General features: G+C 43.7%; 1 protein-coding gene across 1 annotated transcript; it reads right to left on the bottom strand.

Annotated features, from left to right (window-relative positions):
* Positions 1–1,778: 1,778 nt before the first annotated feature.
* LOC113022757 (RNA-binding protein Musashi homolog 1-like) lies at positions 1,779–24,333 on the bottom strand. The gene is made up of 14 exons (XM_026168517.1): positions 24,160–24,333; positions 23,580–23,620; positions 22,713–22,794; positions 22,490–22,574; positions 14,831–14,872; positions 14,277–14,369; positions 7,463–7,511; positions 6,872–6,954; positions 6,591–6,708; positions 5,316–5,396; positions 4,656–4,712; positions 3,429–3,491; positions 3,056–3,210; positions 1,779–2,923 (listed from the first exon to the last, which is right to left on the bottom strand). The coding sequence occupies exons 1-14, from the start codon at positions 24,222–24,224 to the stop codon at positions 2,882–2,884; spliced, it is 1,056 nt and encodes a 351-aa protein (XP_026024302.1). The 5' UTR covers positions 24,225–24,333; the 3' UTR covers positions 1,779–2,881.
* Positions 24,334–24,511: the final 178 nt, after the last annotated feature.

Below are 24,511 nucleotides of genomic sequence, written 5' to 3'. Positions count from 1 at the left end.
CTGCTAGTAACAATGTGCCTAAAGATAGGATTCTCTGTCACTCATCACTGGAGTTAGGTGGAGTTTATATGTTGGAATGACTCACAGTCCAGCGTTTAGTAGTTTAAATTAACACAGACCAAAATGTTTTTCGCACCAGGCTGCAAACATGTTTATCCCTACTGTAAGGTTGTGCATTTGATTAAGGGAGCGAATCCAGCCTCAAATGGCCATTCTGTGAACTGCAACTTTTGGCACTCGTGTTTTGGCTTCATTTTTCAGCCTCAGCAGTTGAAGTTTGGCAGTTACATACGCCGACTATTTGTGCCAGTATACCAATTTAAGAGGTGGCATTTGCTCTTAAGATTTCAAACACGCAGGTCAGTTCACATGACTTCAGTGCGCATGTGAACAAATGTTGGGTTAAAAAAAAAAAGGAGTCACAAACACTTTAGAATAATTTATTAGGATTTTCAAATTGAAACTGTCAGGAAAAAAAACAAAGAAAAAAAAAGAAGAAAAAAAAAGAAAAGCATTGCTGTAAAGCTTGGCGGGGGACAGCCCAAATCTTAAACTTTAACCGAGCTCATGTAGAGCTACAAACTCCATTCAAAGCATTGGCCCTTTTCCTTACAACAGCACAACAAAAGACATCATTAAAATCAATATACAAGGGGAACAAGATCTCAAAACAGAAAAATATAGTTTCTTTTTTTTCTGAAAATAAGTCTTAATGCCGCAGAATTATCCACTTGTCGTCTGCTATTACCAATAATAGTACTATTTTCATTTGTAAGGTAAAAAATAACTTATTGCTTTATTGTAAGTTAAAAAGTTACAGTGTTGGTGTCCAGCAGTAGTTTGTTTTTTTTTTCTTTTATCATGTCCCAGCCCGTCTGACAGAGGAACTACTGGCTGGATCAGGAAGTTTTCTGCTGTGCTGAACATCAAACAGGCTGCAGCAAGAAGGCTGAACAAACAGGCTACTTGTTTTTGCAAAGGTTGAATTTGTTCCAGCTTTTTGACTTTTCCTGCCAGCCAGCGCCGTCTTGTACTGAGGCCCCCGTATCAGAGCCGACTGGGAGCGAGACCCTGTTCCATTTCTGGTTCCCTGCCCAAAACCCTGTCTGTTCACCACCACACTGAGCAGCAACTATATATAAACAGTTATCTGTTGGTTCCAGAGGTGCACAAATTTATTAAAACGAAGTGTGGAATGGGAGAGAGTCAGGGGGGAGAAGAGCAGATGAACCCAAATGGAGCAGGGCAAACGTTCTGTTTTTTTTTTTTTTCAGTACCAAAGGAAAAAAAGGCAATCAAAACGCTCCTTCGCTGACGAAAGTAGTTCCATATTACACCTTGATGTATGCGCACAAACACTCACTCGCACGCACGCACGCACACACGCAGACGCAATCACATGCACCTTCAATAGTGATAAGAGGAAAGAACATGATCGTGATTTTTCTACAACTGCTTCTCTGAGAATGTCCTTCATTTGTTTGTCACGGTGGAGAACACCGCATAAAAGAATTTTCTTAAAAGAATTAAAATAAACAAAAACATTAAGAAGAGAAACGCGCAAAAAAATATATATATAATATTTTCAAAAATCAGGAAGTGAAGTCAAGTCCCGAATCGCCAGAAACCCCTTATTTCTCCTGTTTTAAAGTTGTTAATCATCCAAAGTCCCATCGTGGTTTCATAAACTGTTTTCCACGAAGACGCAAGAGACAAATTCGCTTATTTTTTTCTCTCTCTTTTTTTTTTTGAAAGACTTAAATCAAACAAACAAAAATATGACCTGGTAACAAACAAACAAAAATGTGTCAACTGAAAAAAAATATGTCAGACAAGCTCGTGGAAGTTTATTCGCCAACAGCTATCCTGGATAGCGTTGCGCTGAAGTGACGCTAGAGTGGACTGCCCCACAGTGTACACATAATGGCGTATGCATACCCATAAAAGTAGTGAGATGACCGCAGAGAGTAGTAAATGACATCCAGTCAAATTGCTGTTAACCCTTTTCCAAACCAACCAATGACATGCCAGCCGGTTCAGTGACCCCTCCCTCCCACACCCATCCCACACCCACCCTACCTCACCCAATGTCTATTTACAATATTTTACAGGAAGACATAAAAACATTGCTTTAAAACCAATTACAGAATAAAATACCTTACAGATTATTATGTCAATATTAATAACAATATTACAAAGGTTTTTTTTTGTTTGTTTTTAGAGACTACCAAAATATACATTTAACTTTTGTTGTTGTTGTTGGTTGTTGTTTTTTTTCCCTCCATGTTTCTGTGAGACTCGAGTTAAAAAAAGGACTGTGTTGGATTTGTTCTTCCTTTGTTAAAAACGGCTTTGAGACCCATCTCATCTCGCACAGCTTTCTTTTTTTTGCCTTCTTTCTGCTTCTGTTAACATCAGCACGACAGCTGGGAAGGATTCACGATGGAAGTGAAGTTTAAAATGACGATAATAAAAACTCAAAATAGTTGTCTGTGTCTTTGTCAACGGTGACAAATGTTTCCTCGGAGATTTTTTTTTTTTTTTTTTTTTTTTTTTTGCAGTTTCTTTTTCTCAGCTTCAAAAGGAAAAAAATGGATAACTGAGGGGGGAGAGGGGGTGGGCTCTAGTTATTAGACTACATGATGAGGACAAAAGAGGAGAAAACAGGGAAGTTATGTTGAAGTGAGATTAGTACAGCAGAAACAAGAGTTCTGGATTTAAAAAGATATTCAGTCGGTGGGCGGAGCCATATGGAGCCAGGAGAGCCCGGTAAAGAGCCGGTGGCCGGCCAATCAGGTTGTGCCATCAGTGGGCAGTCAGCATTGTGATTGGCTCATCAGCAGAGGAGACGCCCTCCCATCCCTCGGTGACCTGAGACTTCTCAGTGGTAGCCATTAGTGAAGGCAGTAGCAATCAGAGGACCCTGAGGACACACACATACACACACATAGAGGCAAAGATGAATACACTTCTAGCAGCTTTGTCAACACACGTGTGCATTCATGCATGCATATAAGTCTGAGTTGGTGGGTGAGGAAGGGAGCATGTGACCTACCCCTATACCATGGCTGAACCCTGTGCTGGGGGCAGGGCTAGCTGCACTGATGTAGCTGCTGACTCCTGAGTCCTGATTGGCTGCAGCGTACAGGTCAGCCATTGGTCCAGGGCTGCTGGTGCCCAGGAAGCCAGCTGTGCGTGAAGGGGTGGAGCCTGAGAGCCAGGAGAGACAAGTCAGTCTTAAACACTGGAGGGTTTTCTCTCTCACACACACACACACATAGAAACATGCACATGTCTAAAAATATTCCTTTATTTCTCCAACCAGGCCATCACGCACGCGCTCATTGTGAGTAAGGCGAGCATGCAAATTTGTAAACATGCACACACTCCTGCTGTTCACACTCTTTCGCAGACAAACAGGGACATACCTCTAACTACCGCGGCGGCTGCTGCAGCTGCTGCCATTGGTCCGTATGCAGTCAGGGGAATGGCTGAGGATTACACAACAAACAAAACTGTCACACAACACGTATGTCATGATCTACAGCTCAGTGTGGCTGAACAGAGAGCTGACCCAGAGATCTGACATGTCATTTAAATACCACTGGTGTAAGGTTTAATGATCCAACATCCTATAGCATCTGGCTTGATGCATTAAATAAGATACAAAATGATGGCTAAAATCAAAGAGGATGGCGTTTCCAAGTAAAAATGTAAGTACAGCTCAGAGCCACTAGATGTCAGTGTAAAGGCGCAGCTGCTTGTAGATCGGCTGCATGCACAACACATCCAAAGGCTAAAAGTATTTACCGGCAGAGTTAGGAGCAACCTAAAAGCTTTTAGCCCAATATATCATCATATCTTGTCACCTCTGTCAGAAGTAGTCTTCAAAGAAAAATGGAACTCGTTAGATCGTTTAGTGTACATCCATAAATCGCTCCATCAATTTCCTTAACTGCTTATCCAGTTGAAGGTTGATGGGAGGCTGTAGCCCACCCAAGATGAGTTTAGGCAAGACGCATGGTAGACCCGGGGTAGGTCACTGGTCAGTGGGTTCGAAAAGAGAGACAGACAATCACACACTTTTACATTCACACCTATGGCCAATCACAGATTAACCTAACATGCATGTCTTTGGACTGTGGGAGGAGACAGCATGCAAACTCCGCACAGAATCCAGCCGGCCAGGAGGTCTGAGCCAGAAACCTTCTTACTATAACAGTGCTAACCAATACCTGGGGGTTCATATTTTATGGTGCTTAAGGGAAAAAGACATTTTAAGGCGTCCTCCACAGTAGCTTCGCAAAAACAACCGATATGTTCACAGAAACTACTTAAAGTTTGATTCTTGAAAAGTCTTACAAGGTCGTTTGCATTACCTTTGAACCCTATTTCTACCTGCTGCTGGATTGCCTCACGTGTACATAGGCGGACTATTTCTTAAATCAAAAATTAAATCTAAATCTGATTTTAAAAGTAAAAGTAAACAGGTTTGTTTTTTGGGTTATGCTGCTTTTGTTTTTGAAGAAGTATCCCAGTGATTCAGGGTTACTGCATTTAGTAAAGATGGTCTTCGTGGTTTAACTTGGGTTTCTGCTGCTAAAGAGCTTCGGGTTTTCTTTTTAGGTTCTCAGAGGGGTTGCGGCAACACTCACCTGCCAGCTCAGGAGGGTGGGATGATGTCAGGAGGGGGGTCCTCTCTAAATGGAATTCTAGAAACAGAGAAGATCCAGAGAGAGAAAAATGTCTTTGTAAATAGTCGCCATCCACCAGCCATACTACAAAGGCACACACGCACACAGAGACAATGTCAACACAGATGCACGAGCACAGAAAGTAAAAACAAAAGAGAACAAAACAAAAAAAGAAAACCTACTGTAAGGACAGGCAGGAAGGTGGGAGCAAAGGAAAAGGAGGGGCGATACGGCCAATTGAATGGGGCTTACATAAGCAGATCAAATAAACAAAGAAGAATATAAGAGGAAGAAGGTCTAATATCACAAATGAAAGGCAAAAAACATCAGTAACTAACATTCGAAACAGAAGACAGTGTTTCAGAAAGTGCAGAGGGTTTAAGTTACAGACAAGAGCACTTTAAAATCACACTTGCTGCAGCTGAAATGAAGGCGGCATGACACGCGAATCTGAGCGCGCACATGAACCTCTAGCCACGTGGCCGTTGCTGTTCATACATGTTTCGCCTCGCACTGTTAAAAACTGTCAGCATGCTGCAGCCTGTAGCCTTTAGCCTTTACTCTGTCCCTGTCTGCAGGCCTAAAGAGAGTCAGTGAGCTGTGTGGCTTATGCAGACGTACCTGGGAACTGGTAGGTGTATCCGGGCGCGATACCAGAGTAACTGCGGCTGGTGTAGGTAGCAGTCTGAAAACCCGGGTAGCCTGTTGGAGAGAGAAAGAGAGAGAGGATTAATTGACTGTATAAAGGAGCATGATGGCGAACTCAGAAAATGAGTTTTAGGGGAGGCTGCTTGGTGTGTGAGCAGAAATCACGATGAGTACACACAGGCAGATCTAGCCATCTGATCTATCCAGGTTTATTTTTGGAACCACCTCAAGAGTGCAGTCATACATTCACCTGCTGCAGTGGCAGTTAGCTAAGCGATCTCCTATAAGCTAATTTCCTCTGCTCTTGTACAACAGAGTGCAGCTACGAAGGAGTTACAGTAAAGATGGCTATTATTAACTACTGAGTGATTTAAGGTCATTTATTTGATTTTGCTTTCCCTCATCCGGGGTTCATTTTAATCAACCTCGGAATATTTCGAAATTTAAGGCGACACTCCGGACACTTGGTGATCCAGGCATACACATTAGCTTAACGTCTGCGGGAAATGGGGTCATTAGAGATGAATTACACATGAGCCAGACCTAGTAGTATGAGTCACTGACATTTACAGGCCCTTACTGAGATTATGTATTACGATCTGAAATTTGCCAGTAGAGGGCATCAAACAACCACAAACTACAGCTGATGTAGCTCTCGGTTTTGATTTCTCAATGAGGATCTCTTCATACTGTATTTTTACTCCAGCGTGTGGAGCCCTTCAGTCCGTGACCTCTAAACATTCGATACATCACAGAGAATAACGTCATTGAAAGCAGGCGTTTAGCTTACGTAGCCTAAATATTTCTGAACGGAGGGTGCACCTACAATATGACATTTCTTAATTTTTAAAGCAGCTCCTTCAGTGTGAATGAGGAAACCTAAGAAATGCGTTCAAATTGCTGAGCTATTCCCAGTTAAATTAATGCACAGAAGACATTTTCAAGGCACTACTGAAATTTGAGTCAATATTGTGATTTGGTTCCTTTTCTGTTATTTCTGATCAGCAACACATACAGAAATATGTCTCGTTTCGGTGTTTTTCCACATTCTAGATGTCTGAGTTTATTCTACTGTTACTTTTTTTGAGTATTTTTAGAATAAGTACAATCTAAAACTAAGCTACACACACATACTTGCATAATCTGTTATTTCTGTCTTCGTAAAGAAAAATGGTGTCAGTCAGTGCTAGCACTTGATTAACAGTGATTTTTTCAGATACTGCATTTGCTGTTTGTTTAATACTTTACCTAACATGCCAATGCCCAGCATAAAAGCGTCCATCCCGTAGGGCATCACCCTGGAACGGCCTCTGGCTGAGCCTGTCGGCGTCATCACCTCCTTGGGCTGGGCTTTCTTGCACTCCACCTGAAGCAAAGAAAACAGGGAGTTAGTAAAAAAAAACTACTGAAATAAAGACACTCAACAGTTACGCCACATGATTCGGTCTGGCAGTTGGGACACTGGGAACAAATCCCTACACCACCGAGTAAACCACGCTCTAAATATTTTTTACAGCTCACGTCCGTACCATTTTGTTGTTGATCTCATGGAAGTGGATCTCACACACTTTCTCAACCACATCTTCATTCTCAAAGGTAACAAAACCAAAACCTGGAAAAGAGCGAGAGAAAAAAACTCTTAAAGAAACCCTTGTAACATTTGAGCAACATTTGAAAGCATGTTGAATTTTCCACCTTTACACGGGCTCTGGATATGAGTGGTTATAATGAGATGGAAGAACGAGCACAGTTATCAGAAAACATGTGATCACTTTAATGTCTCCCTTTTGTAACGTGCAACCCAAAGAGCTGAGGCCAACCTCACAGGTCTTGCTTGTCAATTAAGGTGTTAGCATCATGGAGGAGAGGGGGGATAGGGCGTGGCTAACTCCACCCTGCTCCTTTCTTTCTCCCCCCTTCCCCACTTGTCTTAACTTAGATCCTGACTTTGTATAAACAGAAGTAGGCGAGAGCGAGGAAAGACAACGTTAAGAAAAATTTGTTTGTTTGAATTTTTTTTTAGCTAGATCACCAGAGCTAATGACTCCATCGTGGTCCCACTTAAGCGTATCAACATAATGCGGGCGGGTGCACATTTGAGTATAACTCTGGGTACGCACCTCTATGTCTGTTGGTTGTTTTGTCAAACATGAGCATGGCATCATCGACCTGTGAGAACAAAGCACAGAATAGATGAGCTCGGACATCTTAACACGCGCGCGCGCGTGCACATCATTACACAGCATGGGGTGCCATTGTCCCTCTTTAGCATCGGAGTAAGAGGAGAAAACAGATGGAGAGGGTGGAGGGCAGAGACTTGGGCGGGGTGACAGGTGACAAAGGAGAGAAGAAAAAAAGAATGGAAGGGTGAGAGGGGAAGAGAGCGACGGGGAAAACAGGGGGAAAGAGGGCGCCGTGTAAAAAAATAAAATGAAATGCAATATATCAGCGGTAAAAAAGAGGCGCTGAATGTTTCCCATTCTTCGCTCTGCCTCCGTCCTTCACCCAGAGTTCTTACAAACTCTGTCCCGCTCTCGCCCTTCTTTTGCTTTCGTTTGTTCACCCTCGCTGTCTTTCTTTCCCTCTCTGCAAAGTTTACCATTCCCATGGAGACCATGCAAAGAATTTCAATTAGAAGAATTCACCCCCCCCCACAAGCACATACACCCACTCCAGCTCATTTCAATGGCTGGAGAGAAAAGAAGAAGGGCTGATAAATAATGCTGTGATGAATAACAGCAATAAGAAGATTGAAAAAAGTTAAAAGTCTTGATGGCAGGTAGGAAGCCTGCCAGTGAGCATTCTGGATTATAGAGTAGAGAACGAAGTGAGCTGAGGTTTTTGTCAACACGCTCTCCTTTTATTCTACTTCTCCCTCCACTTTCCTTTTTGCACTCACTCCACTGCCCTATTCATATTCCACCTCCTCCCCCCCTTTTTTTTTTATCCCATTCCCTCCCTCCCTGCTTCGTCCTTCACTGGCAGGAAAGTTAGCAGCTTCTGACGGCATAAGGAGACACACGGAGAAGCCAAGGCCTGGGATCAAGGTGGAAGTAAAAACTTTCACATTTTCAGTCTTTAGCAGCAAAACAACAGAGACACATGAGCGTGACTGCATGGACAGCTTCAACATTATATCATGATTATTTCAAGAAAACAACAATATATTTAAAAAGAAGACTGAACGTCGTATCGACGCTCGCAGCTTGCAGGCGGCAGCATTTGTAAGTGTAAGTAAATGAAGAGCATTTACCAACCTTCTTTTCCAATGAGCTGCTGTCACTAATGATACACTTCCTAATTACAAGTGTGAATCTATTGAAACAAGGTGCCAGCAGCAGCTGCAGGAGCGTTACAGTGCAATGGTAGTGAGTGACACAGCAGTATATACAGTGACACAGCAGAAATTCAAACGTGAGCACAAAACTAACCCAGGTTGTGCTTTCCCTGGGACATTTAAGTAAAACTATAAAATAACTGCGTCGTGCTTTAGTTTAACAGTAACTACAGTAACTTAACCTTGCAACTTGTCAGCAGCCTGCACAGTATTGTCACACAATAAAGATGAAAGTGTTTTCTACCTGTTGTTTCTCAGGGTCGAGCTTTCTAATCAGCTGCTTAAAGCCCTGCTCTAACACCGTGTAACCGCAGCAGTAATTTCCATCCGCCGTTCGCTCTTCCTGTCATATGGAGAGTGCTCTAGCATGCTCGGTTGAGTCATTTGTTTACTGTTGGGTCCCACATCACGGGCTGCTAGTATCTCCTGCTTCATAGCCTGCTTTGTACTCAAGGGTGTGTTTTTGCCATGTTTGTTATTTCCACCTTTAGTGGGTCAAATTTTCTCACATTTTTTCAAAGTACCGTGCTTTGCTTGGAGGGTGCTGCAGCAGCTGCTTTTCTAGCTACCGCTCTTGCTGTCAGACATGCCTGGGCCTGTCTCCTTGCTGCTTGCACTGGGGACAATATGGCGTTGCTGTAGCATGTATGATATCGCGATATGATGTTTTTATATCAGTAAAAATAACCATATTATCGGGACGATGATATAATATGCCAAAGCCCTACCACATGGCTATTTTCATTAGGCAGCGCGTGCTGAAACCCAAACCAGTGTAACCTGAGTGCCTGAGGCCTCTGGGTAGGCAGGTCATTTGATTTCTAAAACGTATCTCAGATGAAAAACACACATGCACGCCTTCTCGTCTGATTGAGATCAAGCCTGTGCAAGTGTTTGCACCAACGAAAGTGAAAAATGATATATGCAAAGAGGATCAAGGTTGCGTCTACAGCCCTCCTCACTCTCATCCTTGTTAACATATAGCATGGGACACACACACGCAAACACACACAGAGCTCCCCCCTGTGCTCGTCTTGCTGTCCTTCATTCAGTTTTTATCCTGCAACCCCCTCCTCCTCCTCCCTTCCCCTCTCCTTTCCTCTCCCCCTCATGTCTTCCAGCCTTCCGGTCATCCAGACTCAATGACACAGCAGAGAGCCAGGGAAGAGGACAGCAAGTAGACAGCTGCAGGCCAACATGTTATCATAAGAGTAGAGTTACACTCACAGCTAGTCCTCCTGTTAGCATTAGCAACATCTATTCTGGAAGAGATTAGCAAACCCTGCCAGCCAGAGGAGATTTTAAGTATTGGAAACAGAAAAAAAATTACAGATAATAAGCAGTATAGTAGTGCAAACATGGTTCTGCTAATTGTCCTCCATGAGAACAGAAAGATCTGCAGACTGTGGCCACACACCAGCCCCCCTCGCCTTTGCCAAAACCAATAAGGAGAAGATCTCACGATGTCCACTGCCCAGGGTGCTGTAAGACAATCTGATTGGATAGCTGTGAGTTCTGAGATTGACTTAGCAGCAGCTCTATCGCTAACTACTCAGCATGCATGCAGAGCCGAAGTAAACTTAAGGTCATATTCTCATAGTTCTGACATTCTCAGATGTACAGAGAACGAGGGTCAGCCGAGATCTCGAGCTGCTTCCCGAGAGCGGCATTAAAAATAACCACTTTTTAGTGAAGCGTACCGCTATTGTACTGAAGAACAAGTGTTTGCTGACAAGTCCATTACACTTTTCTGCCAGATTATGAAAGGTGGCATTCACATTTTTTTCCCCGCCGTCTCCTCACATCTCCCTCCCTCGTTTCATTCTCGCTCGCTCTCTCCGGCCATCTCTCTCTAAACAGGCCAGCAGACAAAGTGTTCAGTCAAGCCTTCTAATCGCCAGCTCACATGGGTGAGTGGAGTCCCAACTTTTCCCGTCTGCCCTGTCCATGCTGCTTTTTTCATCCTATCCGCTCCTTCGTTTGCTTGCTAACCTACTCTCTGGGTTTACTCAAAAATGAAGATTTGAAATCATCGGGCTTTTCGTGTAGGATACAGAGAGGCAGGGTAAACAGGCATGAAAACAGAGATTTCCTTTGGATTAAACCTAATTGATTGTACGCCCAAAATGCCTGAAATGCTAATGCCTGAAATGTTAAACACACTTCTGTGTGTGGACAGATCTTATATTCAGCTTTGGCCAAAAAAAAAAAAAAAAAAAGAGCCACATGAGCTTGAGGGAAATTACAAGACCCTCATTTCAGACTTCTAATCGAAACATGGCTGCTGCAGTCTCATTGGCCTGGGAACATTTAGCAAGAGGCCCTCAGATTTTTTCAACTAGGAAATCACATGTAAACAAAAGCCTCTGACTCCTCAGGTTGGCCCAGAACACCTGACGCGTCAACAACCGAGCAGCCACCCTAGTCCAAGTAGTGAAGTTTATCTAGGTGTTCTTAGAGGCTTGCTAAAAAACAACAACAACTTCGGCACATATCAAAGACTTGCATAAGATGCAGAGTGCATTCTGTGTTTTCCTTGCAAGGCGGTACCACAGTATGAAAATAAACAGGACACTGAGTCCTGCTCCAACCAAACCTGCACCTTGTAACCAGGCTCAGATAATAAACAAGAAATACCTCCCGCTCAGCAGGAATGCACTGTGGGATCGCCGCTATCCACGATACAGCTTTGGTCTCACGTGTCCAAACAGTCCAAATATTCCCTCATCCTGCGGAGGGAGTGTTGTCTTAGATATGAGTGTCTGTAATCACCGGGGAGAAATGATTCGGCACACAGACTGCAAACAGCCATTTTAAGCGAGTGCACCGAGGAGAAACGTGTCACATGTCACAACAGCCACCTGAATCGGTGCCACGGGTCACACGCTCGCAAATCCAGGTCTTCCGTGAGCACGCGGGCCGGAATTAAACGGCGTTCTTTAAATTTGAACCAGTACCTGAAATACAGTAATACCTCAAGCATGAGTCAGAGGCCAACTGAGAGAAAACACAGGCAGACACGAGGCAGAAGGAGCTTCGTGCTGTTAATTTCTTCCAACCCATTAGGCCCACATCCTGAAGCAATGCTCATTTTCAGACTGTCCTGCTCACCAACGGCGGCAGAGGCGCACACTTAATGTTTGTGACAACTGGATCGCCGGCTGTGAGCCTCGCTCTCCGTCTGCATGGGCACAAATGCATGCAAGCTCGCATCCACGACGATGCCACTGTCACACTTTCACGAGCACGCCCGTCTTTCCATTCATGCAAATACACACTTCTCGCACATTTTTTTTTAAAGGAAACGCACAAAAAAAGCACTGGATTATAGCGGGACAATGGGCGAAGGCAGGTCACCACGGCAACAAGCTGAGAGCGACTAGAGCAGGGTGTGTGTTTGTGTGTGTGAGATGGGAGGGTGTCTGAAGTACTGATTTTGGGTAAGGTGGGGGGGCTGTTACAGGAGCAGCTGTTGCATTTGATTAGTTAATACTGAAAAGGCTGATCTCCATTCGCGCACACAGTAGTTTGCTAAAAACTAACCCAACATGCCACGCTTTATGGATAATTTAACACACTTATTTCTCATCAGATTGGTCCTTTTTCCCCCCCTTTAATAATCACTTTTGCCCCTCACTACTATCTCAGCATTCCTCCTTCCCTCTGCCCTTCAACCTTTTTCTGAGTTCCCCTCCCACTCTCTCTCCACGGGGGGTTTCTTCTTCCCTTTCAGTCCCCTGCCATCTCCCTCTCCCTCTTCCCCTCCTGCTTTTTTTTTTTTAACCTCCCTCTACCCCCGGCCACTCATCTGTCTCCACAGCATGTGTTTGCCTTTCACCAAATTTCTTTCAAAAGAGCTAAGCAGGCCAAATGCAGAAGCCAGAAATGCTAATATGTGATCAGAAAAGAGCAAAAACAGCCAACAACAGAGATAAACTAACAAACTAAGTCATGCTAAAGCTGACGGAGCAGAACCACCGATGACCACACAGCATTTTCTTTGTTTCCCCTCTTTGATATTTGCACTCTTTAGAGAAACCCACTCTGAGGACTTCTGAAGAAGCTAGCTAAGGTTAAAAGGATGTATAACAGCGCAGCATTTGTTTCTTTCACTTTCACTGCGTGCCTTCGTTTCACTTTTTCTCCTAAAATAGGTCTGCTTTCTCTTTTTAAGGTGTCTCGACTTGAACCGAAAAACGGACATGCTTAAAACAAAAGCCATAAAAGTTTTTTTTTTCTCTGTGGAAAAAAAACGTTTAAAAGGAAAGTTAAAAAAAACTTTTAGCTGGACAGAGTCAGTAGATGAATATAATCTATCAAAGGCATGCAGTCCATTAGAGCAGCCAAGCCCAACCAGAGGTACCCCAGGGTGTGCTTATGCAGCTACCAGAAGGTACACGGACAGATTGCGGGCAAGCTGAAGTAATTTGATACAATTTTTATCAAGTAATTTGATCAAAGTACTGTAACACCTGAACACAACAATTCCCCACTTATAGTGTGAAAACTTGTTAGAAGCTAACAGTAAGCTTGAAAACCACTGAAAAATGATTCACTTCAAAAATAACTGATTGAAATGTTTCTGTACTTTATTAAATTGTGAACTAAAAGTAGATGAAACACCTTAACGCTCATAAATTGTAAAAAGTTTAAAGTGTTGGCTAATGGAATGGAATTGTTAGGCTAATCGAAAAGCTAATTCTTCCTTAAAACTAAGAGAGGAGCTGCAAGCAGCCAAATGCTGACAAAATATTAGCATCCACCTTAAGAAATCTGGGTTAAAAGTAGAGGATGTAAACACCACACACCCACACGATACAATACTATCACAATATCTCACTCATGATAAGATATTAAGCTTTTGTAGTAACATATATTGTGATTTATCACCCTTTTTTCAACTACAAATTATGTCCTCAAGACAGCCAATATCTGTTTTATCCAATAAGATAAAGTTATCTCACTTCAGTTATTAATGTCAAGCACACCAACACCGTCACTTAAACCTGCCACAAATGTTGCCATAAGTCATAATGTTGCAGTTATATACAATCTGTTTCTGATAAAACAGCAATAAACTGTGATAAATTTTAAAAAAAATCACATATCGTCTGCTGCCTGCACACACTTAACCATTACATTTGTGCTCAGCAGCCATCCTGTTCTGCAGAATACAAACAGCATGGCAGCCAGTTGAGTCGACGCAATCTGTCTGTATTTATAAATTAAATAGCAATTATCTGCAAATGTCTAAAAACCTCTCTGAGAGTGATTCCAGTCAGTCCCAGTCAGAGTGCAACTGCTTGCAAAAAGGTCGCCCCCTATTATCAGGTGAGATGATAATGATTTATTAAAAAATTGATATTTGTTGTCCCTTTATTGATACAATATAGCTTTGCAACATATCTATCTATCAACTGCCACTTAAAAACCACTAAAATGCTCATATATCTAATATGATGGGTATTATCTGTGAAGGGTAAGTCAAGGTCAGACCAAGGTTGAGCAGCAGCAGTCCAGCTGAAAGACAGCTTTTCAGAGTGAAGGCTTAAGCATGATGGTTGCAAGTATTTAGTAGGTTTGTGCATTTTTTTTACCTTTCCAAACTGGTCAAAATATTGCTTCACATCTTCGATGGTGGTATTGACTGACAGTCCTCCGACAAAGATCTTCTTTGTCCTGGTCACCAGCTAACAGCGCAGAAGGAAAAGAAGAAGAAGGTATCTTTTATCACTAATAACATTAGGTCTGTGCTAGCTGCCTGCGATAAAGACACTTTGTGTTGGTTGGCGTTTGTCTAATCTCAAAGGTTGCTTAAAGCTCTTCTTGGAATTCAGACTAATTGATGTCAATTTAAGGCCTCTGAGGCGTGCGCATGCGAGCAGCATGTGTGCAGGTGAATAATCGGCGCAAGCATCCATTTAGGTGTGAGCCAGAAAATGCATGTGTGTGCGTGTGTGCACGTATACAGGCGGCAGTGCAGGAGCCTGTGTACACAGGGTCATGGTGTCAGGCTGGACAAGTGGATTGTAGCTCCAATTAGATCATGTGCCTGAGTCTAATCCCAGCCAACCAGGGCTCCCTTATTAGGGGTGACACATGACATCATCTCCACTCCTCCTTGCTGTTAACTCCTTCAGGGTGCACTCACCTTGGGCTGAGCCCGGCGGGGAAACGCCACCTTTGGGTCGATCTGTAGGGAAAAGATGAGTCATGATGAGTTTTTGTTGTCGTTTTTTAAGTGATAAATCAATACATTTGATTTGTTTATAAAAAATATATATATAGATATCAATGCTGTACTCTTTCTGTTGTAACAGAAACAGGCAGCAAATGCATAAATAATCTACGACTGGTCATCAGGAAACATATAATCAACTACATTTGCCAAAAAGACATTTACAAGCTGCACACCTTCTACACGTTACTACATGTTCTGCTCCGTACTATTATGTTTGGGGTCAATTAGACCACAGAGATGTCTAATTCACACTCTGTTCCAATAACAGACTTATTAAGGATTTGGGAGCAGTAAGGCTACAAAGGAAGTACCATCATACTAATAACAGACACGGCATAAGCAAGTTTGGATCGCTGGCAACCATAAACACAAGTTATCCAGCCTCAAACGTGTCATTGAATGGTTGGGGGACTGGAAATGCACATAATATATATATAGGAAAGCGATATTAAAATATATCTGACATTTGATTTTTTTTTTTCCCAGCAATGATACCGAATCTCTACCTGCTCTGGTTTTGTTGCTCAAAAGTTCCTGTTCAAAAAACCGCTGCGCACGTCAATGAATTATCACCCTGTTAACTAACTAGAATTTGTTACAACACAGAGCCTCTAAGTCTGGACTACAGGTCCAGAAATAGATCGTATGCTAATCCGCGAATATGTATAGTAGACCCTTGTTTATGCAAGCCCCCTAAAATCCAAACACGGCAGCTAAACAAACACGCATAGGGAACAAAATACACAGTGAGACAGGAATATGTACTTTCTCTGAATTGTGTGTTGAGACACGACTAAATGCATCTTCGCCACAAACTACACAGAGCGGGGCAGTCTTGAATCCAAAATGAGCATCTAAGATTCTGAATATATCACACATAGATTTTTTTTTTTCTAAATCTCACAAATCCTGACAAGCTCCATTTTGGATTAGCTCGATTTGACTGTATCCATATTCCTCCCCACTGGAATGTCTCAGCATTGGTCAAGGTTACAGATAAAATTAGAAGTAAATGAGCTTTGAATGAGCTGGCCTTTAATAATGCTAAATATGCAAAGCTCGGCCTGGCATTTTAAATTTGTGCGGAATCTCGTGTTATTCTCACTCAAACCGACGAGTGAGATGATTTTTAGGTCACAGGACCTTGTAGTGTATTATGGTCTTAGAGTTTCATCTTTGTTCTAATAATTGGATGTGTGAAGCGAAACCCCTCGTGTCTCCCACAGCCGCTATCAGAGGTATTGAATTGATATTGGCAGTAAAAAGTGCCCTGTGAAATAGCTTAAAATAATTAGTTCTAATGTGAACAATACGCACGACACAAAGGAGGGTGTTCGTTCAATATTCAAACAATCCTTTCATCTCGCCCCTGTGATAATTCCCTGCTTCTGATGACAAATCTACTGACACATATATCCTTCGAGGACCTTTAAGTGCTTCACATTTGCCGCCGCTTCGAGAGCACAGCGCTGTGTAACTAAGATGCAGCTGCAGCGTCCTTGGAAGGGATTGCAGAGGGACTTTACACCTTAAAGTGGGACACAAAGATGAGAAGAGCCATGTCACCTCCAGCTGGTCAGCGCACAAAGACTAAGGTGACAAGGACGCACGAAGCCACCAGCGACTATCCGCTACAACCGAGCGCGCTCACAAACAATGACAACACAGCATTTCTGTGTCAGTGTGGACCAAATGTGACATTACAGTGTTACAGATGTGTGCGTTTGCCCGCTACATGATTCAGCTTTTTTAGCCATTTTTATTTAAATGTGTCACAAATAATACTGACTTATAAACTGAACATCGGGTCACTGCCGTGATCAAGCACGATGAACATGAGTAAGAGAATTCATTTTACTCACACCGCGCATTCACACCCAGCATGGCAGCATTTGACCTTGTTCAATAAAAATGTTTTTAAAATAATTAAACATCTTTTTTGTGGCGTCTATGTTTGAAATGTATTTAATGAGAGAAGATATGTATAAACTTAGAGTTAATATCAAAGCTTTTCTTCACATCATTCCAGCCCAAATACTGCAAACTCAGATGCATCAATTTCTACACACTAGTTTCACTGTTTACTAAAAACAATAGAGTTATAGTACAACTGTACTACTGGAAAGAAACTCATTTATATTACAGCGCAATATAATTATCACAATTAAACAACTCCAAGCGTCTGTAACATCCTAATGACATCACCGGTTGGCGTACGTGGGCAAAATGTCCGTTGTTCCTCTTGGCACTGAAGTGCTGAGAGGTCACTGCCTCGGGCTTTCTGTTCAGCCCACCTGCCTTGTACTGTTTTAACGCGACAAGAGGGCAGGAGCTGCCTTGAGGCGATCATGTGGCAGAGCATGAGCTGAGAATGACAGCGGTCAGACATCTAACACGAGCCACATTGTCCATTGTTATCACCATTGTAAACACACGAAGAAAAAAAACATCAGTTTCTATAAGCTAGTTGTAAACAAGCACTAATGTCCAAGTCTTTTTTTTTATTCATCCAGCAGCATGTTGATTAGTTAAGTTTTCTCGGAAACCACCTTTCTTTTAAGAAGTGTGAAATCAGTATGTTTGCATGACTCAATTCAATTCAACTGTATTTACATAGCACCAAATCACCATTACAGTCATCTCAAATTACTTTATGATGTAAAATAATAGAGAGAAATCGCCAAGAGGACCCTCGCACCTATGAGCAAGCACTTGTTGACAGTGGGAAGGAAAAACTCCCCTTTAACAGGAAGAAGCCTCCAGCAGAACCAGGCTCTAGAAGGGGCAATTATCTGACGCGACCAATTGGGGGTGAGGGGTTGAAGACGGGACACAAATTATGATTTTTTTATGGGCTAATTAAATACCTAAGAAATCAAGATATGTGATCACACTGATGTAGCAGTCTTGCTAATAAATTTTAGGATCAGATTACCCATCATACTTCACATTTTTACAAATTAACAATATTGTTACAGCTAGTAAATTATCAGAAGCTCTTCAAAATACTGAAGGTTACCAGCTAGGCTACGTTAGGCCTAATGTAATATCTGTAGCAGTGCTACTACAGCTACTGTCATGCCATGCTGTTAAAAAAAATCGTTCCACTTCAGTGAAGTAACAGAATATATCTAACATGTAATTTCTACATCTGGCAGTACTCAGAGGGAGGCAATAATAAAAATGAAAACTAAAGCATCTATCAGAGTGGCGGATTAGCCTCAAGGAAGACAGATAGGCCACAAAGCAAAAAGTGAAATGACTTAGCCAGGTCACTGTTTGCAACACTCAGAAATAGCTCATCGGTGGCTTGACATTTGAAAAGAAGCTCGGCCACGTAGCGTTCCCAATCATACTGGTGAAAGCGTAACTACTCAAGAAAAATGTGAAAACCTTTCTAGAAAGAAAAAAAAAGGTGCTTTTCCCAGACTTGACAGACAAGAGTTATAACTGAGTGTTCATGAACTGGTCTAACATCCTGCTTCATGACATCCAACCTCCGCTCATTCTAAGCAGCATAGTGACAGCAGAGCCTGCAGTATGATTTTAGTGGTTTTAGCTTTTAAGACTACTCTAATCTACGACCAATAGTCACCTCGCAGGGCGCGGCGTGTCCACCAGTGTTACAAACTGGAAAACAAAAATCAAAGCATAAATAAATTTTGAAAAAATTTTTAAAAAATGCCAAACCAGTAGATGCGTACATGTAAAGGTGAGAGAGCACAGAGAGAAAGAGAAGGCATTCATTTGGAAAACAGAGTCAGCCCATGAGAAAGCGGGCCTGTCCAGTGTGGTGGTGCAGTGGGGCAGTCCCAGCAGGCAGCCCCTCTGATTTCATTAATTAACAGGACAAAGAGTACAAAACAGATGGGCCCGTAGAGGAACTGGGGCTCCCGTGCTACCCCCACAGGCACACATACATATACACTTACACACACACATTCACAAGCACCCAAACAATGCAGCGAGAGTGGAAACGCTAACACGAGGATACAAAGTGACATACGTGCAAAGTTCATAGGTGAAAACACAAGCAAATACACACAGACATTCAAGCTCTGATACACTGGCCGAGTTTCCAAGACATTCTCGCAAGAAAAGGGCAACCACGTTGATAAAAAGACACCACGGGCTACCGTCATTATGACAAAATAATCAATATGAGCTTAACAAAAGCTATAAACACCCAAGGACACGAAAGGGGCTGACATGTCAATACATGCACACAGTGTAAGAGGGAGACTTGGTTTGGGCTCAGGCCAGCCGGGTCAATCTGCACAGCTGAAGAATGGCACAGTAATTAGTTAACGAAGCTCACTAATGAGGTCCTCCAACCTAACCCCGTCCCTACCGCTTGTAACCCTCTATGTGAGCGCCTAACCCGTGTGGCTGCTGTGCTCGGTTGTGTTTACTGTTGGGGTGGGGGTTTGTGTACATTTAACATGACAAGAGAGCTCTCTCGCTCCACCTTCAGAGCTGCTCCAAGCTTTATCCCGGATCTGATGTCGTGCACGGACCTCAGGAGCCCAATCCAGTTTGTTTCATTCAATCCGATTAGTTGCTTTACAGATCCATACTAATTACAGCACAGTGCCTTCCCTTCTCTCCTATTCTTCACCTTCTCCATCCCCCTTCTCCTTGTTTCGTGCACGTCAGCATTAACAGCTAATCTTCCAATCAGGAGCGAGCAGCCCATCCTGGCATTTAAACTCTCCACTAACCAGGTGTTAGACCACTAGCAACTGCAGACTATGGGGCCTGTGGCCCACAGTGGCTGCTGCTAACATATGTCATGGGCTACAGATGAAAGCGGCTATATTAGCACAATGCTGACGACTTCTTTAGCCTCGCAGACAAGTCGCGCTAAAAGCAGCAATTTCCACCTACTATATAAAACACCTTGAAAAGGACATTCCAGCTTACTTGCGCTAAAAACAAATCACATAAAATAAAAATAATCAGTGTGTTTCTTATCTGTCTGTGCCTTCTATTAAAAATGTTTTCAGTAACCTGTATTCAGCACTACACTGGGCTTTTTAGGGGGTCGTTTTGAGAGACAGAGTTCCCTGTGAAGAAATAGCAAATGCCAAATAATCACACTAATCACCAAAAACCATAATTCACCACAATTTTTTAAAAATCTGAAATCACCGCACAGAGGGAGCGAGAAGTGGTCTCTTTTCAGAGAATATCTGGCCTCGTCTTTTACTTCTTCCCGTAACCGGTTCCAGTGAAGCATTTTCTCCAAGAAAACAAATACCAGTTGTGCCCTTCTTCTCCGGCCAGGGAAATACAGCAGCACACCAATGCCCCGAGGCCACACTCTGCCCCCGACAGGAAATCTAACCTCGAACCAAAACAACAACCTCGACAGACCCTCTCACTGAACACAACAGACAGCCTTATTGCATTATAACTGAACAATTACAACAGTTCACTTCATATTTTAACCTGTGACTTTCATTTTCCGAGGGCAGCTAGCACGATGTAACAGGACTGTAAATGTTTAATACCGCTTCTAACCAAGCAGCGTGGACCTTGCACCGGTTAGTTTGCACCTGACTTCTCACCCTGTGCATTTTCTCCTTTTCACATCGCCCGTCCCCGCTTCATGCCTTTCACATATTTTCTCGCAAACCAAAGCTCAGCATAACAAGGCATACACATCACAGCATCAAATATTCTTCCTCGTGCCTGTGAGGAATGCCTCTTTCACGTCTCAGGCTGATCAAACAATACTGTGGAGAGGGAGACTCCAGGTGTGATGCAAAAACGTTCTCTCAAATATGTTTTGTGTAGCGTTTCGAGAATTAAGCTACAAGCAAGGCAAGAAAAAAGAAAATACATCCCAATTTGGCAAATATGAGATTTGCAACAAATAAATTCTGGGCTCAAATTTCCAAAAATGGAACAACAAAATGGCAACCATACCCCCCATTTAAAACGCCTTGTTGGATAAATGGTACCATGGCACGCTTCCCCCCGCAGACTGCTGCCACAACAACCTGAGCAACCCAGCCTTGCATTTGAGTCATTAACATTATTATTGTTTAGCCTTATGCCGTATTTTGGTTTATAATAGGGCAACGCCTAACCCCACCAGTGGCCTGCCAAGCTGAGCTACCAGAGGCGTCCAAAACCAGCGTTCACATCCCACACACACACAAATACAGAGGGTCTGGCTCTCAAAGGCTCTGGCAGCACCTAGTTTTAAGAGGTAACATGACTCACTGAGTAATATTTTGCAGCTTCTTAGAACCTACTTCCAAGCAAGGTGAAAAAGGAATAATAAAAAAATATATATGAAGAGATTACCAGCAGCAGCGCTCATTTTGTAATAAATATCAGGACCTCCAGCGGTGGTGCTTGAAGGTCTGATTATTTCACGAAACTGCATCTTTAAACTTTCTAAATTATGAAGAGTCTCACTTAAAAAAACAAACATGATATCATAATCTTGCGTACTTATAAATGCCCGACAAAACTTGACACCATCTTTGTGCCACCCAATCAACCAAACCTTAAGTCAATGCAAAATAGCTGAGAAGTTGTTATGGAGACATAAATCCCACTGGGCTGTGCAGTTACAGCACCGTCTCCTGAGGCTGGCGTCACCCCCAGCAACAGGCCTGCTCCAACAAACTAACCAACTCTACCTTTCCTCTGCCCCTGGGCCCTGCTGACTTTCTGTGCCACCGATTTTCACTCTCAAATGATCCTATTGTGTGTGTGGTTAGGAAAGACAACAAGCTGACAAAGACACACCCAGTCCCCAATCCTACAACCAATCTGCATTACCCAGACAGAGGCATTCACACTTTAATAGATATTCAAATGTGGGCCTCGGATTCTCACCAAAACAAACCAAAGAGATTCGCACTCGTGCCCAAGTCACTGTCTCTCGCAAAAATATGGATTACCTGAACACAAGGGTGCTGCCTGTCCTCTGGTTTGGTGAGTGGTTTGTGAAATTTGCCCACATTTGTTTTTTCATGTTTAAGCAGTGTAGGAGGGGGAAATCACAGAGACACACACTCACAAATCTCGGAGTTACATCACTATTTAAATTCAGCTGCTCTGACCCCACAGTCTTCCTTCTCCCTGCCATCAGTTTTGGAATCCACTCCCACAATTCTTGCCACCCCCCAAAAACTCTGAGAGCTGCCACTAAAAAAAACTTATCACTTGCTATTTCCTATGAAAAAAAGAAGAAGGGGAAAAACTTGTGAACTCTCTACTGTGCATAAAAACCTGTGAGGGTTTTTGCAAAGGGGCTCCCACCCCATTCAGGTCCCCAGGTAACCATGGCAATGAAGACCAAGAAAGAACGCTTTCATGTTGGCGCCCTGAACCAGGATTTGGAGGGGGAAATGAGCAAAAGAGGAGAGGAGGAGGAGGGGTGTGGGCTCCAAAATGCACTCCTCAACTTTACAAGCCATAGGGTTGGAGGTAAAATGCACCGAGAGAGAGAGAGAGAAGGGGTGGGGGGGGAAGAAACAGGCTACACACTCCCAGAGTAAGAAAAGTTGCCCAAGTTGTACCATCCACTTCAAAAGTTTAAGAACTCACCGTTTTAGAATCCAGCTCGTGTCTGTTTTGTGCCAAAACCTTTTCCACACCGGCTTGTTCTGTGTATGTTACAAAGCCGAACCCTCTGTAAAACGCGGGGGGGAGAAAGCACACGCAAGTGACAAAATCAGAATGCAAACTCACGACAGCTCTCATGGAAAAGCATGGAAGAGCATGAGGCATCCGGTGATAGGACGGCGGAGCGCACACGCCTCCTTCTTACCTCGACCGCTTGGTAACGGGATCCCGCATCACCATGCACTCCTTCACCTCGCCGAATTTGCAGAAGTACTCCTTCAAGCCCTCTGCAAAGACACCGGGGAGACACTGTTAAAGGGGAAGGGAATGAGAGAAGGACTTCTCTCTAAACAGGGCCCTGGTGTGCTGTGCAGTGGCTGAAGCGAGACAATGGGGGTCGGGCGGACCACGTTGTGTTTGTGTGCGTGTGTCCTGCCGAGGTTTATACACCGGGCTCTCTTTGGCCATTCAGCACAACCAGCCCCATTAGGCCCTGCGGACCACAAACAAAGCTACACACTTGGTGACGCTCGCTGTTTTGACACAGCAGCAGCAGAAGCAGCAGCAGTGGAGATAATAACACGGGCCGTCGCAACAAGACTAAACTGTGCCCGTGCGTCAGCCTGCGCTCACGGCTCTTCGAATAAATGAATGAATTGAGCGGAGTGCTACCAATAAGGAAAACAACAACACTAGCGTGGCCCATGATGACGAGCCCAACTTCCAGCTTTAACGCTGATTAATCGATCACTTTAGTGTTTTTTTCCTTTTTTTCTACTCTGAATGCCCTCCTCGGGTTATTAAGAGTGTAACGAGTGCACAGGAAAGGAAGGCAGACAAGTCGTCGTGTGCGCACGATTAATCTCCTGCGTCTCCCGACTCTAAACCTAGAGCTTGATCCTTAATGAATAGGAGGCTTTGATTTGAACTGTTCACCGCGTTTCTCCTTAAAACTTCAAGAAGCCTCGCAGGTTATCGCCACAGCTATTATTAGAGCAAACGTTATATTTAAAAAGGAGTAAACAGGAGGCTTTCATCCAGACTTATTAAAGTAGCGTGCGGGACAGCTCACCTTGTGTTGTCTGCCAACTCAGACCCCCGATGAACATTTTGCTGAATGAGAGAAACAGAAGCTGTAAGTCACAGATTTTTTTTCTCAAAGCGTCTTTTAAGCACAACACATGCACATTCGTGGAGTGAAGGGGGGGATCTGGAGGATCTGTGCGTAATATAGCATCAATAAAGTAAGAAGAAAGCATCGGCCATGTTGCGAAGTCACCAATCGGCCAGTCGGGCCGTTATAATCCCCTAGAGGAGGAGGAGGAGGAAAAAAAGGAGAGGATTTTCCAGATGATGGAAGAGAAGTTACAATGTGGCCTTCTGGTGGAAAAGCGAGAAAAATAAACAAACAAGAGGAGGGGAGGGAGAGAGAAATAACAGGCGGAAAGCAAGCGGTGCGTCTGCGTCTCCTCCGCTGAGTCTATCCATCCCACACATAGAGAGAGAGACACACACACATAACACACACAGCGTGCTTGTCTTTTGTCTCGGCGCGGCTTCGCTCCCCGCACTGAACTCAACTTAAGTCCAAGGTGAACTCAAACCGGGCCGAGAGGCGAGCGAAACACGGGCGCACGGACTCGGGCTGTTACCAGGGGTCGTGGGGGGAGTTGTCCGTGCCGGAGGACAGGCTGCTCTGGCTCCCTTCCGTATCCATTCTGCTCTCCGCTGGTATATTCCCGCACTGTGAGGCGAGGAGAGGCAGTGAAGCTCCACTGCTGCTGCTGCTGCTGCTGCTCCAGACTCAGGGGCGGGCAAGCACGATGGGAGGAGGGGAGGAGGAGGAGGGGTCGGGGAGAGGGGAAGGGGGGAGGGGGCAGCAGAGGTGGGGGTGGGGTGGTTTAAAAAAGAAAAAAAGAGGAGGGGTGAGCGAGGAAGCGCACAGATGCATATACGCTCACAGACAGACTCCGCCTCTACCTCCTTTTCCCGTAGCCTACCCGG

The sequence above is a fragment of the Astatotilapia calliptera genome, chromosome 5 (genome assembly GCF_900246225.1).
Source record: "Astatotilapia calliptera chromosome 5, fAstCal1.2, whole genome shotgun sequence".
Taxonomy (NCBI): Eukaryota; Metazoa; Chordata; class Actinopteri; order Cichliformes; family Cichlidae; genus Astatotilapia; species Astatotilapia calliptera.
The sequence above is the reverse complement of the archived record's forward strand: the minus strand, read 5'-3'. Positions and strand labels throughout refer to the sequence as shown.

Coding starts and splice junctions, on each gene's coding strand:
- LOC113022757 (XM_026168517.1), bottom strand. CDS start 24,224: ATGGATACGGAAGGGAGCCAGAGCAGCCTGTCCTCCGGCACGGACAAC. Junction 14,370..14,830: donor CCCGCCGGGCTCAGCCCAAG/GTGAGTGCACCC, acceptor CTGCGCTGTTAG/CTGGTGACCAGGACAAAGAA. Junction 2,924..3,055: donor GGTTCAGCCATGGTATAGGG/GTAGGTCACATG, acceptor GTGTGTCCTCAG/GGTCCTCTGATTGCTACTGC.